Source organism: Poecilia mexicana, unplaced genomic scaffold (assembly GCF_051168715.1).
Source record: "Poecilia mexicana isolate PSO_F unplaced genomic scaffold, ASM5116871v1 scaffold_22, whole genome shotgun sequence".
NCBI classification, from domain to species: domain Eukaryota; kingdom Metazoa; phylum Chordata; class Actinopteri; order Cyprinodontiformes; family Poeciliidae; genus Poecilia; species Poecilia mexicana.
Window position 1 is genome coordinate 15,964,818 of NW_028263391.1, and position 15,944 is coordinate 15,980,761.

Here is a 15,944-nt window from a genome sequence, read left to right on the forward strand (position 1 = left end):
CTCCCTCGTTTATTAAAACAGATGCTATGATGGGTGAAAAAAGCACTGTTTTGTGTCTGGATTCGCATACAAATGTAAAAAAAAAAAAAAAAATCTTACCATTATGTTTATGTTTTTAGTGGTTGAGCAGGACTTGTTTCCATGTCAGGAAACATATCTGAGTTGACAATCAGCGTTTAGGGCTCAGGTGGAACGTGACTGAAGAGACCACAGGCCCGGGTAGAGCTGGTAGGATCAGCTGTCATCCACTTGCAACTTTCCAGTTTTTTTTTCCTCAAATGGGTACCAGCCAGAAAAACAGGGGTTATTTACAGGTGACTTCCCCTCGTTGTCGCACACAGCTGAGCCGCAGCCTCTCAGCTCAGTGTGTGTGTGTGTGTGTGTGTGTGTGTGTGTGTGTGTGTGTGTGTGCGTGTGCGTGTGTGTGTGTGATGTGTGGTCGGTGGGCAGACATCACGATTCATCTCATCACTTCACATCTGGTCTGCTCTTTACTTCCATCACTGCCGCTCTTACTTTCCTTTGGCACTCCGCGCTTTTATGCAGTCAGCGGTGTGTCAGCAGTATTATTGGGGGATCCCCTGGAATTGCTTTAGAACAGGGAACTACCTGCTAAGTGTGCGCACACACACACACACACACAGACGCTCGCGCACACTTAAGTACACAGCCCTTCGCTCGCCACTGGGAATTGAAACTGTAATATGAACTCACCCTTGGTCTGAATGGAAGCCCATTACAATTTATTTTTACCACCACGGCCTGGACAGTTTAGTGGCTTGTTCTTTGGCATGTTTAGGATTTTCCACCACTGACACAGACTATAAAGATATTTTCTTGAGGATGTGGAGGGTCATATATAAGTCAGCTTTAATTTACACACGTTGAAATAAAACCTTTAAAGTTTAAATGTTTCTGACACTTATTGCCCATATATTTAATCTTTTCCAGTAATATTTGCAGAGCTGCCTCTTCTTTATGACATAACGTGCTCTGGGAAAATGATGTGCTCGCTTGAGCCTACATTTAAATTTGCCACCTGCTGCTTGTCAGCTCTCATCAAATGCTTGGATGAGCTTCACAAATACTCACTGTAAGTCTCTGCTTGCGTTCCAGGATCTCTCTGGCTCGATTGATGACCTCCCCACTGGGACGGAGGCCGGCCTGGGCTCGGCTGTCGGCGCTGGCGGATCCTCCAACGGCAGCAGCGGCGGCGGCAGCCAAGGGGAGACGGGAGGCGCCGGTAACCAGGGACAATCCCCCTTCTCCCCCCACGCCTCCCCCCACCTCCCTGGCCAGAGGAGTGGGCCCTCTCCCTCTCCGGTTGGGTCCCCAGCAGGCTCCACTCAGTCCCAGCCGTCCCGTTCAGGCTCAGGACCAATTTCTCCTGCCAGTGGACCCCCTGCCAACACCACAGCTCCAGGTACATTTTCCCCTTTGAGCCTCATGAATTTTAACTATGTGGTTTAACTTGATTAAAAGTTAGCATGGGTTATTAGGGGGTTTTTTTAATTACCAAAAAAAAAAAACCTGCCAAAATATGCTGCTGATGACAGAGCTGTATTTTGCATTTTGTGTTTTTGAATTTCTGCTAAAAGTTTCTTTTGAATTTTTCTGTTAGAAAGCAAAAGAGAGAACAAGGTCAAAGCATCCCACTGTCAGTGATGTCAGTGAAGGTGTATTGGATTTGACAGCTAGTGAAAAATACCTGCTGCGACATGTTTGAACCACCTGAGCACTACTTTCTAGTCATTCCAAACTTTAATTATAAAATAGGTGGAAAATAAAACACTTTTGTTTTTTGTAGCATCTGTTACAAATAAAACTTTGAAAAGTGTGGTATGAATTCCTAATCAGACCCTCTGATTGGATGCTTTGAAAAAACACCTTTTGGGTCAATTAAAGCTGCAAGTCTTAAGGAGCATGTTTCCACCAGCGTTACAAATTTAGAAATGTTACATCTGCTCATTCTTTGGAAAATAGTTCAAGCTCAATTAGATTGAACAGAGAGTCTGTGGAAAACTATTTCCAAGTAGTGACACGATTTTCTTAATTGTGTTTAGTTGTTTTCGTCTTGCAAGATCACCTTCTTCCACATGGTTACTGTTTGTCCTACATAAATAGCAACTGACTTTCCAACTATTGCCATAAGCGATTATGCTGAGGAGATTTCTTATGGCTGTTTTTCAATATTTTTACTGATGGCCATCCATAACAGTCAGCTAATATTAGTCCTATCAACAGGGTCTTCCACCTGAATCCTGTTGGCTGCTTCTCTATTTATGTTTTCACCACAAAGGGTAAATTTCCTTACCAACAGGTAACTTCTGAAGGTAGATGAATGGTTGCATTGGATTTTATTTGGGTGTATCAAATGAAAATGGAAACCTGACTCTAAACCAGAACTTTAAATTCTCAGACAACTCAATTATTATCAAAATACCTAAATTGTCTTTCATATTCGTGAAGAAAAATCAAGTCTGTTCTGTTTTTTGTTTTTTTTTTTCATTTGAAAATGTTACTTGGATCATTCTTATGTCAACACCATTAGTGCACCTGTTACTTCTGAAAGCTTTTCGCAGTAATCACACCCACGTTTATGTCTGACCTTCTTGTTTCTTCCCCCATTTCTGTTTGTTTTTTTTTTTTTTAAATATGTGCCTTTAAGCAAGGTTATGTTGCAAAGTGTCGTTTGTTTAGAATATCATTGGTGGACCCACAAAAAGCAGGTTTAAATGTTATGTGTTGAACTAGATTGTGAGAATAAAACTTCGGCAGCACAATGTTTTTACTTAACCTCAATCAGTGTCTTAATTAAACATAATTATCAAAAGGAAAGAATAAAAAGTTGGAGTATGCTTTTTGTTTAATTGTTTCTATTTTTTTTTTTCTGATCTGCATCTTCAAATCGCTGTGTAATGCATCTAAATTCATTTCCATTTTGCCAGTTTGCACAGAGAACGATGAAGAGAACTCACTGTGACAGAAGACCAAATGCTTTCCATCCTGAACATTTACTTTGATTTTCTCCAGTCCATTTAAAATTCTAATTCAGGGAACTGAAGAGCTTTGCTGTGTAACCTGGACTCTTTGTGAAATATTTTTCTTTGGCTGCATTGCAGAGATATTTCTTCACATTCATGGAGGTGTTTTTTTTTTTTTCTCAAATCTCCCTCTATGTTCCAGCTACCTGTGGATCACACCAGGATTTATAGTACTGTTCAAAAGTGTTTTTAGTGAAGTGTTTGCAAATGGCTTTGAATGGTTTTCAGCAGTTTTATTTCATTTTTATCTCTCCGTTTTACTGTGACACCCCCAAATATATTCTCAGCCTACTTTATGAAGGCATCAGAAGTTTTTTGGAGGACGTGAGTGAACAAACCATCATCATGAAGACAAAAGAACACAACAGGTCAGGGATACATGTTTGTAGATTAGGTGGGTTTGAATATCTAACAGAGCACTTTTCCTCTTTGATAAAACAAAAATGTGTGGAAGATTCTCCACCTGCCAGGTTGTGTTTTGAGAGAAGCCTAAAAAAAAGGGAAATCCTTTGAAGAAAAGCTATTAAAGGCTTTGAGAGAGTGGATGTTCATCTTCCAGCTGGTCAACATGCCTAAACAAATCGCCAAAATGGTTTCAGATCAACTCATATTTATGTGACCCAGTCAGTTTAATGACCTCACTGAAACTTGAAATCGATGTTTAAAGTCATTCTGTTTTACTCACAAAGCTATTTTGCTAGGAAGAATTTCAATCTTTAGATACATAAATCTGTTAGAGGCATTCCCTGAAAGTCGAACAGCTGTAATTATATAAAGGATGATACAGGGCATGTCACATGCAAGCACAACACTTTTCAGATTTTTATTTAAGATTTAAAAACCGTTTATGATTTTTTTTTTCTTTACGTTCGCAACTGAGCACTTTTTTGTGTTGGGCTATTACAAAAAAAGCTCTATAAATAAGGCTCTGTGTGTCTGTACTGTATCCCTACTTGGAGTGTTACCATGTTATGACTGTTTGGGGTTGATTTCCCTTCAGATTTGTAGCCTTATCTAAAACAAAAGAACGTAACAGGACTATCAGACACTACACATTGTGTCTGTCTGTCTCTTGAGGCCATAACAGAGCATTTAGATAAATAAACAGTGAGCATTTCACATAAATGCACTCTTGATTTGCCTGCAACAGCCTTGTAACTGTATGTGTGTGTGTGTGTGGCCTCCATGTCATCCTGCCATCCTGCCTTTCTGAGTGAGCGGCTGACCGGCCCATCAGCTTGTCTAAGACCTGCCAGTCACTCCGACAAGGAGGGGCAAAGTGTCTGGAGTGAGATCCAAACTCCAACTCCTCCGTCTACTCCTCCTGCTCTTCCTCTCCTCCCTCTCAGCCTCTTACACCAGTGATTGACGCTAATGAAAAACTGGGACAGTGGGTTTTTTTTCTTTCCAAGACGCTCGTGCCAAGAATCATGACAAGAATCCAGAGTGAGGCGGGCGAAGACGGGAGGCGAAACCGATCGCTGGGACATGATTAATAAGAAAATATTTTTAAATATTCCAGGCGTCAAATAAGTGGTGATAAAGCATGGAGCAGTGAGTAACATCTGGCATGTTTTAGCTGCTGTACTACAATCAGTTTGAATTAGATCAAGAAGAAGCTGGCTTCACAGAGACACAGGAGAACTAATGTGGTTAGCACACATCTGATTAAAAATGCCCCACTTTGCAACACTTCGTCTCAAGTCAGAACATATCTGTTGATGCTGAAGCTTTACTTTGGCAGGACGCAGTGAAGACAGGCAAGAGTTTTCACAAGCTGTGAGCATTTGCTGTGGATTTCTGCAAAAGCAGGTACTGTCCTGTAAAAGTAAAAAAAAAAAAGAAAAAGAAAATCAGACGATGACAACGAATAATAAGCAATTTAATTTGTGTGAAGACCTCATCTGCAGCATTTTGAGCTGCAGTCAAGAAAAAGTCAAAACACAGTCTATCTGGCGGCTCTTCATTCTGCTCCATTTAGCCCGCTGTCAGTGGAGAAATTGGTATTGCAGGTTGTTTCTTAAATTGATTCTGCACCTCAACTGCTGTCAGAATCTGTTGTTTTCATTGACATTTTTGGGTGTTTAGATTTTTTTTCCTCCAATTGGACTTAATTATAACTGTCCCATAAATGTCAGCACATGATGATGTTTGGATAGTTTTGGCAGGCTTCCGTATAAGTGCAAAGAAATTAGAAAATAATAATAATCTTTTTTGGCATTGAATAAAAAAAATGTTCAGACAATTATCATTTTTTGTTTTTTACACAAACACAGTTGGTATTTAAAGTGAAATTTCTTCAAGTTGGTTCAAGAAAATATTCCAGACTTTGCACAAATATGTAAAGATAAATATTGCTGGCTGCTTGGAGTCACTTTTTATTTTTTATTTTTTTTTTTGGTTTTGCATGTAAACATGTTTAAGATAGTCTTAGAATTAATTCATCTTTTTTTTTTTTTTACAATAATTTAATTTTCTGTGACGTTTTCAGATAAATCCAGTGCATGTACTTTAGAAGAAAGCAAAGACAATGGAAAGAAAAATTCTAAAACAAATTGCTAACGTAGAGAGATTAGCAAAAGGAGGGTCATACCATACCAGAAATGTTAATAACTGGCATCAGATATGTCAATTATTATGGCAGTGAGGAAATTTTATGTACATATTGACAAATAAAAATCTCAACATTTGAATTTTTTTTTTTCTCAATTCAAAGTAAAGGTTTAATTTGCCTTTATCATATGAACTTATGCTACTGTGATAAAAGTTAAATGTTTTTCAAAAAGATTTTCTGTATTAAGATTTGAAGAGGCGACGGTTTATTCTAAACAAAGTTGTTTAAACCTCGGTACAGTTGCGCGCTCACATTCATGTGCACCGTGTTTGTGTCTGCCACCAGTCAGGCTCCCTCATGGGAGTGATGCGACACGTCACATGCATCAGCACATCCGTTCCCCTTGACAGCGGTCAGAGGAGACCAATTTCATTATGTCATGTTTTCACCTGGCTGTCAAACAAATGTACACATGCAGAGTGGAAATACCAGCCAAGACAGGCAGAGGGAGCATACAGAGGGGCACACATACCTGTGAAAAATGTATTTCATGCTTTGACACTTCATATATATTGTTGTTCGTATGAATTACTTCTGTATGTATGCTCACATGGATGAGTGACAGTGGTGTTTGAGTGTGTGTGTGTGTGTGTGTGTGAGAGAGAGAGAGCTGCACCATGAGAGTGTTAAAGAGGGGTATGTTGACAGATTGCCAGCCTATCATACACCCATACACTTGCACAAATCTATCTTGGAGCGCCACAGCAAGCCTGTGATTCCCTCGTCTCCTCACTTCTCCTCCTCTTCCTCTTTCCCCGCTCTCCCCCCACCTCCCTCTGTCAGTCTCTCCATGAAGCAAATCCAATACGCTGTAACATTATCCGGAGCCTTGCCTTGCTATTTGGATTCTCTCCCGGAGCCAAAAAGGCACACACAGGGCCAAATTGATTTTCCTGTTGCGCTAGATTTGTGACAGTCGAGCAGAAATCACATTGCTCAACCGCCAACCTCCCCCCTCCTCATCCGCCATCTCATATGTGCACACAAACACATACACACACCTCTTGGTGTCTGTCAGGCGTTTTTTTTTTTTTTTGTTTTGTTTTGGGGGTTTTTTTCTGTGAGACATCAGAGACAATAAAGAAAGATTTCTGTCTCTCATTCAAGTGGGTTCTCCATGAGTTACTGTGGAGGAAAGTAGAGAGGTATTCAAGTTAAAGTGCACAGCACAATGTCTTCAGAAAGTTTACAAATCAAAAAATGTGAGCTTAGAGGTGGAAAGTTTCGGGCTGTATTTACTATTTGGTTTCACTGCATGCACCCTCTGGTTTGACATGATATCTGCAGCTACAGTCTGTCAGAGCGGTGTCATTTTCTGTAAAGACTTAGCAGACCTGTCAGTTCTCCAAAACCGAGCCGAAGATGTATCCATTACCAGACTGAATCTGATGCATATTACATCAAACTTCATGCAAACACAACATGGAAAGTCAGCTGTCATCAGCTGGTAGCGCCGCTGCAGAAAGCATGGAGGCAAGACTATACTGGCAGAAATCCCTCAACAAGTTTTATAACAGCAAGAGAATAAAAATATTTTTTGGGGTTTTAAGTAGAAATATTACTTATTCACAATAAGCTTGTCTGGTACCTACCTGCATACAGAGTTGGATCTCTGTAGGTACGTGCTACAGAGATCCAACAGATCTCAAAAATAGTCACACTTGAATTCTTGAGGAATATTTTAGAAAAGATGTTTTTAATTCATAAAAGCAACTTTACAAAAGCTACTTCTGGAGCCTATCAGGCTGTTTTGAGGACCAACCGCAGTTTGGAGACAGCTCTAATGAAAATCTCCAGTGATCTAAAATGCACCCCTGGTGAAAACCTTGAGTCCTTTGCTCTGTGTGAGCACTGTACATACTGTACATTAAGTAGGGTTTGCTACTAGTTGGATTGCAAACCCTATCTTTGCTGTTCTCTGTTATTGATTAAGGTCTTATTTAGCAGATAGAGATTTTTTTTAAATCATCAAAGACTTCAATTTTTTCTAAGCTTAATGGTGTTCCCCAAGGCTCAATGTTTGGTCCCACCGTTTATAATGTGCCTGCTGACCCTTGGAAATATCATCAGGAAACAGGGGGTAAATTTCCATGGTTATGTGAATGAAATAATGCTTAATATTACTATCTCTTTTGATGACAAACGGAAGTTGGATGCCTTTTTCATCTGTAACCTTGACATCAAGATGTGGTTGACAAAACCAGGACAAAAAAAAAAAAAGATGCTCGTCATGGATGCTGCCGCACACCTGGACTAAATTTACATCAGATTAAGTATTCTGACACTACAAGTGAATTAGCAATAATAATAATTATTATTATTATTATAAATTACATATTATGATTCAAATCTGTCAATGCTATTTTAGCTTTATACAACATAATACCGTAAATGATAATCAAACATCCAAACTAGATCATCCCACCTTTTTTTAAATAAAATGGTTTCCCCTGAGGATTCACTCTTTAAAAAAGAACCAACAGGCAGATGTTGAGTCCTGAAATAACATTATGTCAAATAATAAAAGTTAGAAAAATGTTAAAAAGTGTAACAAGGCAGATCAGAAAGTCCAGAGGGAGTTTAGTGTGCATTATCACACAGATCTGCAACATGATTTGGGAGGATACACAGTAAGTCATGTTTAAGTGATGTGGCTCCTGATTAGAGAAAGTGTCACAATGAAAACATCAGCTGTGATGAACTCGTATGTTTCCACTCTGAGCGAGTCAAAATGTTCAAAAAAAAATGTTTTTGCCTCGCCAGCTCATGCGTGGGTATCCATGTCTGCATAAACTGGGATATTTCACAAAATCTACCCTGCTGTTTTGGTCAAAACTTAACACACATGTCGCTGCTCTTTGCCACTTACATAAAAGAGCAACCAAATCCCTGAGCACTTTGAACTTAAGCAGAGAGAAACTAGTTTTTCAAATCCGTGTACAATATTTGGTCATAGTTTTAGATTTCTGCGTGCCTGCAAGTTGAAAGCAAAGCTGCAATATTTACTCCACATTGTGGAGCCGCTAATATCCGCAGAGGACTTCTGCGCTCTTTCACATCCCAGCTGGGTCTGTCTGCTGCAGAAGATCACAAATACTCCTCTCAGCTCCATCCATTCTTTTTCATTCTGTCTCTTTCAAACCGCAGTCCTTGGAGGTCCAGTTAACATTGGCCTCTCGTCTACCTCCTCCATCCTCTTCTTTCTCTATTTCGTTTTTCACCCCCCCTCCAAGTTTTTATTTTCCTCTAATAAGGTGAATGGAGCTCGCGGGCGAGCACTCTGGAGAGTTTAAGCTGTTTATCTGTGCTTCGCTTCAAGAGCTTCTGGGGCCCAGAAAAGGATAGAGAGGTCAGAGAAAGTGGAAGGGTGGAAAGCGAGGAAGGGTAGGAAAGAAGGTTGGACCTTTTCTTTTTAATAGCTAAAAGGCTCTTCCTTAACCAAAGCTTTACATTTGCTCCCCTTTACATCATCCTACTGCTCAGCCCTGCATTTGTAGACAGGTTTTATTTATCATATAAGAAGTACTCAGAAAAAGTGGTAATTGAGAACTGTTCTGGTCAAAGGCAGTGGCAGTTCTTTGAAACGGTTTGGAGTTAATTCAGTCCTCAGCCAATTAAACCGAAAACCAGAAAATGCACTCTTAAAACATAATTTGATCTTAAGCTTTAGAAAGACTTGATTCAGCTGTAGTATCTTAGACTTTGCATAAAAGGGAGAGATTGTTCATGCAAATAAACATCAGACAACTGAATCAAAAGAGTTTTTTTTTGTTTTGTTTGTTTGTTTGTTTGTTTGTTTGTTTGTTTGTTTGTTTGTTTGTTTGTTTGTTTGTTTGACCTCTGACACAATGGCACCCTGGGAGATGAGCCAGTGATGATTTTAAAAATCATTACTGGTCAAACGTTGAGTGTAGATCCATGAAGAGAATGGTTTAAGTTTAAGTCGGCCGTTTTGTGAACAATATTTGCAGGAATTTCTCGATTACAGAGAAAAACCACATTGTTACTGAAACAGAAAATGCCGTATAGGGACATTTAGCTAAAAACCAAATTTTTCCTCTATTGCTTCTGGTGAAAGTTACCAGAAAGAAGCAATAAAAGGGTGTGAGGGGGAGGAGTTTTTATGTGTTTTTTTTTTTTTTTCAGCATTGAGTGTGTGGAACATGGCAAGTTTTCTTGTCACACCACTCCCTAAGAGGCTGTGTGGTGGGAACACTGCCTCTGGCTGTCCCCGTCCCCCTCTCTTCCTCTCATTATTTTCAACGCGCTTGCTTTCTCTTATGCTCCCTCTTGTGTCTCGCATTCCCTCGTCCCCACCCTCTCGCCTTCCCATCACTGTTTGTCTCTGCTTTATTCGCTCAGAGCGTTGCTGTGGCGCAGGCCTCCCACCGAGGAACAAGGCTGAATTTTTCCATCCACATCTCTGCGCCTCCGTCTCATTTCTCTACATCTCTCCTCCAGCTCTTCTCCCCCCCCCCTCTCCTTGTGTCCTCCTTTTTTGTCTTCTTCCCCCACCACCCACGCTGCCATCCACCCAACTTTTTTCTTTTTTTCCACCCCTCTCTCCCACATTTCTCTTACTTGCTGTTCGAAGTGAAACAGCAAAATGCTGTCCCTGTAGGCATTATATGCGCATAGCACACCGTCGGCCAAAATAAGAGGGTAAAAAGAGCATGCCTGCTGCGTTAGCCGTTTAGAGAAATCCCATTCTAACTCTGTCCGACTGGAAAACCCTAACCGGAGCACAGTGTGCAATTATTTTCCCACCCCGACACCTATTTTCATGCTTTCTCTCGCTCCATCGCTCCCTCTCCCACTGTTTTTAGCTTAAGCTGCAGTTTTTCTTTACTTACAGTTGCTACTCAGCGTTGGAAGTAATGAGGATCTTGGGAGAGCGCTTGTTTTTGCGAGCCACTGCAGGCCTATGTTCATCCCCCACAGGGAGAGTTAACTGGCATTAGCCCCCGGCTTGGAGAAGCATTGACTCGCACCCATTGAGATCTAAACCACCGTTATTGGAGCCCGCTGTTTATCTGCCTCTTCCCCCTAAAGACATGGCAAATGGGGGGTTTTACCTCGACATGCGTGTGTGTGTTTGTGTGTGTGTGTGTATGTGTGTTGGGTGTTGCAGGTATGTGCACATTTATTGCCTGAGGCTTGTATTAGGTGATGGTGCTGAAGCAGCCTTTTCTCTGTCTTTTGTACCATTCTATTTGCACCCACCACACTTACCTCACTTTATCCAAAGTGGCCCTCATTGCTTAAGGCTGCTCTGTTTTTGTGAGGAATACTTTTAAAAAGTGTGCGGGAAATGATAGTTTTGCATGCACACACACATGGCAGCTAATGCACCTGCACCCCTTGTGCGTGCACTTAATTGGTGTCATCATTGAATATGTGGCGAATCATCATTCATACAGGTTGAGTTAGCTCATACACTTTATATTTCCAGGGCCATGAAACAAAATAAAAGTAATGCCTTAAGTTCTCTCCCCGGGCTTTGAACTTCGCTACCATTTACGTTTGAAACCATGATGAAAACAAATCTTCAAAGACCACCCTCCCTCCCTTCAAAGGCGTCTCTCGGTTGTCTCAACAGTCCTCTTGGAGGAGAAATTAAAAGTGCGCATTGGGTTCTTAGCGTGAAATATTACATCCCAAAGAAGCAGCAAATTCCTATTAGTTTTCGCCCTGTTGCTACGTCCGCATAATGTTTGCATTCTAAAGAGTCCCAACGATTCAGCGTTAAGCAAAAACTTTTCAACTTGTGAATTCACAACTTTCTATGACATTAAGCTGAAAAGAAAGAATGTTTATATCGCATTCGATTGAAATAAAACTAACAAATTAGTCTAGATTCGTGTGAGCGACAAAACGTATTTCAAGTCATGTTTGTATGTGAGCTATTTGGTTGTTAATGTGTCTTTGCACAGCTGGCTGTTTTTAAAGGTGTAAATTGTGGACAGGAAATAAAAATGCAGCGTGATGCAAGGGAGTTGGACAACAAGATATCGCCACACCACTGATTGTTACATGTGTTAATTGCATTAAAGCTCCTGAGGGAACACTGGAATTGTCAGTAAAAATACTGCAAAAAAAAAGCATAATTTTATGAAAAAGATAACACTTTCAAACAGTCACACTTTCGCAGTTAAAACCACAAAAGTGGAGAAATTACACAATTTTATGTTAAATGAAATGTTAAAATGACTAATAAAAGAAAATAATACATTGAATTTACATTTGTCTTAAAGGATTAACTTTTCAAACAACTGAACAAACATTCAAAAAAAAACTTTAAATTGAACTATATGTACTTTGTGAAAATACAGTGCAAAAACACATTAACATTTACATGTCATGATCCATGGGTGTTTGTGTTTTCTTTAGTGTGTACTTTCTGATCATTCCTGGGTTTATTATTGTGCCCATCTAGTTTATTATTGTCATTATGGTTTTGCCATATATGTTACTTCTATAATTTGTTTCTTGTTTTCTTTTTTTTTCTTTTAAATTTGTTTTATTCTCTTAGTTTGAGCATAAGACTTTTCCCTTTTGGTTTGTCGATCCGCTTGAATCTTACTTCACTTCGGCTCCCTGAGTTAATTAGTCTCCCTTGCTCAGTTTCTGGGCTTTCCTTTTTTTTTCAGCACTGTTCAGCATCTCTGATTACCTCACCTGGCTCCTTTCTCATTTCCTAGTATCTCTACCGATGCCTCAGCTCAAAAGCTCGCTAGTTTGCTTTGTTCATTGTTGTTATTTATTTTTCACTATTAAAAGTCTTGCTTTCACCTCTTTGCTCTTTATTTAGAAGAAGATACATTCAAAGTAGCTGCATTATTTCACCAGCATACATGTGAATCTTATATCAACAATAACATGTGGAGGTTTATTTATTATGTCTGTCAAAAGAAAACGGATTACATAGTGTAGTGTGCTCTACATAGTACAAGCTATGTCGACACACGTTTTTAAATTGTGTTGATTGAATCTCAACATAATGAAGTAAGTACCAATTAAGAGTAGTTTTTAATTGAACATAACTTAAATATCTTTATAGTAATATGTGCAATTTATCACTCGCTAACTACATTGACGTTAATTATGTTAGCTTTATATTGCCTATAATTAATTTTTGTTAGTTGTGCTACTATAAATAGCTGCAGTCATTAACAGCACTTGCCTCTAAAGATGGCATGCAGTCAACATTTATTAAATTATTGATCTATTTCTATTCATTGATCATTTAAAGCAAATAATTCTGTTTATTCTGGTTTATTTTGTCCTGACAGTTAATAACCATACGGTCATCATGCAACCATGGCTTTATATATTAGGTATTAGGTGCGCAAAAGGAAACTGTGGTTTCTAGAAGCGGCATCAAACAAAGCAGCGTTTTCCTAACATTTGAATTTTCACTCATAGTTTGTAATATTTTCGCAACAGGCACGAAAAGGTGTATACTCAGTTTGTCCTGACATTTAGCTCGCTCCACTCCATACTCCGCAGGGCGAGAAGAACTGCGCGTCAAAGATCCAGCTCATGAATTATTAATGATGTAGATTAAAAGTGCCAGGACTCACTGAGGAGCTTGTTTGTTTTATTTGGACGTAATTATTTAATGGCACCTTGTTAAAAATGATAAAGAACATTGGATAAAAGCAAGAGAAGGGAGGGACCACAGGAAAAAGGTCTTATTAGTGATATTTTGGTATTAGTGGTGCATTTTTTTCTCTTTACTTTCGCCTTTGCTTCCTTTCTTCCCTTTGGTTGTCTTTCGTTAAAACGTGCATCAGATTTCTTTGCAGTAATTTCATTTGTGGCGACAGTTTACATGGTTATGTGGAGGAATTAGTGGAGCGTAGAGGTCACTGTTCCCTGTTTCCACCTCCACAGAGGCATGCACTCACCAACACACTGTGGAGGATGTTGCCACTCCCCCCTCTGCCTTCCAAGCAAACAGATTTTGACAGCATAGCGGGTGCCTGGTATATATCACTGCACACACGCACACACACACACACACACACACACAAAGCCTCGCCTTTATCGTAGGGTCGGCTTCTGCAGTTAAAGGGTTCAGCAAACCGCTGCCGGCATCCTTCATCCTCAGTGCCTCCCCATCTGATCCCCAACTGCAGCTAAATCTGTCCCTTTGGCAACAAGTTGCCATGACCCTTTACTACATGCTTAAGGCTTCCTCAGTCAGTGATGCAAACATGCTGCATAACACTGCAGCACAGTGTTTTATATACACACCAAGGCAAACACATGAGAATGTATTGGACGACACACATACCCACACTTAGTTGCATGCTCTCGCATACTTCTACCCTCCTCCTGATGTTGAATAAATTTGTATTTTGAAGGTTAAAGGGGAAATATCTCAGTGAAGCCAACAGTAGCAATTTATCAAACTTGGGTTTTCTACAAAAGGTTTGGGAGCTTTGGCATTTCCATGATCTTAATGTTCCACCAGCTTTTATTTCTCAAACTTCAACAGCAGAAAGTCCCAAAACTTTTGGATATGTTGTAATCTGTGGACTGATTGTTGGGTGTCTCATTACATCTGGCTTATAATTTCAAAAGCCATTCAGAAAAGATCATACCTACAGTTAAAAATGGTTACGCTATTATTCCTTGAGACCTGGATAATTTGCCATAATGAATAGAACCATTAATTTTGTTCTCCACCAGAAAATGCTGAAGGAAATTGTCCAGCCATCAGTTTGTGGCCTTAGTCTGAAGCATGCTGGGATTATGGAGCAGGACAATTATCTGAATAAAACCTAGAAGTCCACCTCTGACTAACTAGAAACCTTTATAGGCTTTGGATTGGCACTGCGGCACAGTTGTCAACGTCTGGATTTATGTTGCGGCATGAAACCAAGTTGTTAATGGTTGAAGCCCCTTCTATTTTGACTGAGCTAAAACAGTTACATTTTCTAATTTAACTGTCAAACAGATGTCACACACTTTTTGACAGTTTTCACAGACTCAAGGTTTGCACATCCAGTTATTAAATTCAGGTGACAATTACTCTTTACACATGATATTAGTATAGCTTTCTTAATCCAATTAATATTTCAATTTGAAAGCTATTGATGTATATGCTAAGTTTCTTGGATTCGATAAAAAAAAAAAGTGACAATCAATTTGACCGCATTTGTCCAGTCCAAATGATTTCAAATAATATATAAAGCCATTTGTACACACTCATTTTCCCAACGTTTAACTTGCTTTTGGTTATAATGCAGGGCTATGATTTGTAATAAAGTATTACTTTTGCATAAGGAATGCATTAGAATATTTTCCATTGCCTGTGCAGACGCACATAAAAGCTCATAGCCAGTGTTTCTTGTGTTATCTCACAGTTGGTTCAGCGTTTGCATACTAATGTCTCCCATTCTCTCCTGCAACATGGTGACAGACTAACTAATCGAATATTCCCTCTTTGAAGCAGTGCCGCTGGAACTATTCAAGTGTGATGCAGGGGGGGCTTTGTGTGTGTGTGTGCGTGTGTGTGTGCATGTCTGCGTGTATGTGAAGATTTCAGTACATGTCTTATGTGCCTCTGTGCTCTTACATGTGCTTCCTTGTGTGCTCTTCTGTGTTTATTTACACTTGTTTGTGCAAGTACTTTTTTTTTTTACGTCCGTGCGTATTACTTGTTTTTCGCGTGCTTGAGTGTGAGTAGGCGGCGGATAGATGGAAATGTTGTTTATGCATTTTTATGCAAAGCAATTATGTTGACTTAATTGGGTTTGTTTATGTGGAGAGTGTGTCACCTCTAGTCATGCATTGCTTCTGGTGTGGACGGACACACACGCAACATACAAACACGCATGCATATGTAAACACACTTGAAATAGCATAGATTTTACTGAGTGATTGGATAACATGAATAGTGTTCTTCATTTTAAGAGGCCGTAATATTCATTGAGTTGTTATGAGAGCAACAAATTAGTATTATTATTGCACTCAAGCTGTGTAACTCTTACTGTTCGCACATGTTCCTATGTGTACTAAACATTTTCACATCTCCCAAGTGTTTTTTGTTAGATTTAGATCAATTAAATGTTTACTTTAATCATTTACGATACAGGTGCATCTCAATAAATTAAAATAGTATTAAATTTGAATGTCACTCATTTAATGAAATTATAAGACATACATTAAATGGATTCGTTACACTGAAAAAATTATTTATTCCAAGTGATTTGACGGTTTTGGTTTATAGCGAATAAAGGCTTTCATTGACACCTTTAATGAGCAGGTTACATGTT

At 39.4% G+C, this 15,944-nt stretch overlaps 1 protein-coding gene across 2 annotated transcripts in view; it reads left to right on the forward strand.

Annotated features, from left to right (window-relative positions):
• Positions 1–15,944, forward strand: part of LOC106933831 (AT-rich interactive domain-containing protein 1B-like) — a 195,611-nt gene that overhangs the window by 131,916 nt on the left and 47,751 nt on the right. For both annotated transcript variants that reach the window (XM_015013342.2, XM_088002420.1), the window contains exon 5: positions 1,117–1,423. In XM_015013342.2, the coding sequence (XP_014868828.2) occupies positions 1,117–1,423 (307 nt within the window). The remainder of the gene's footprint in view (positions 1–1,116; positions 1,424–15,944) is intronic.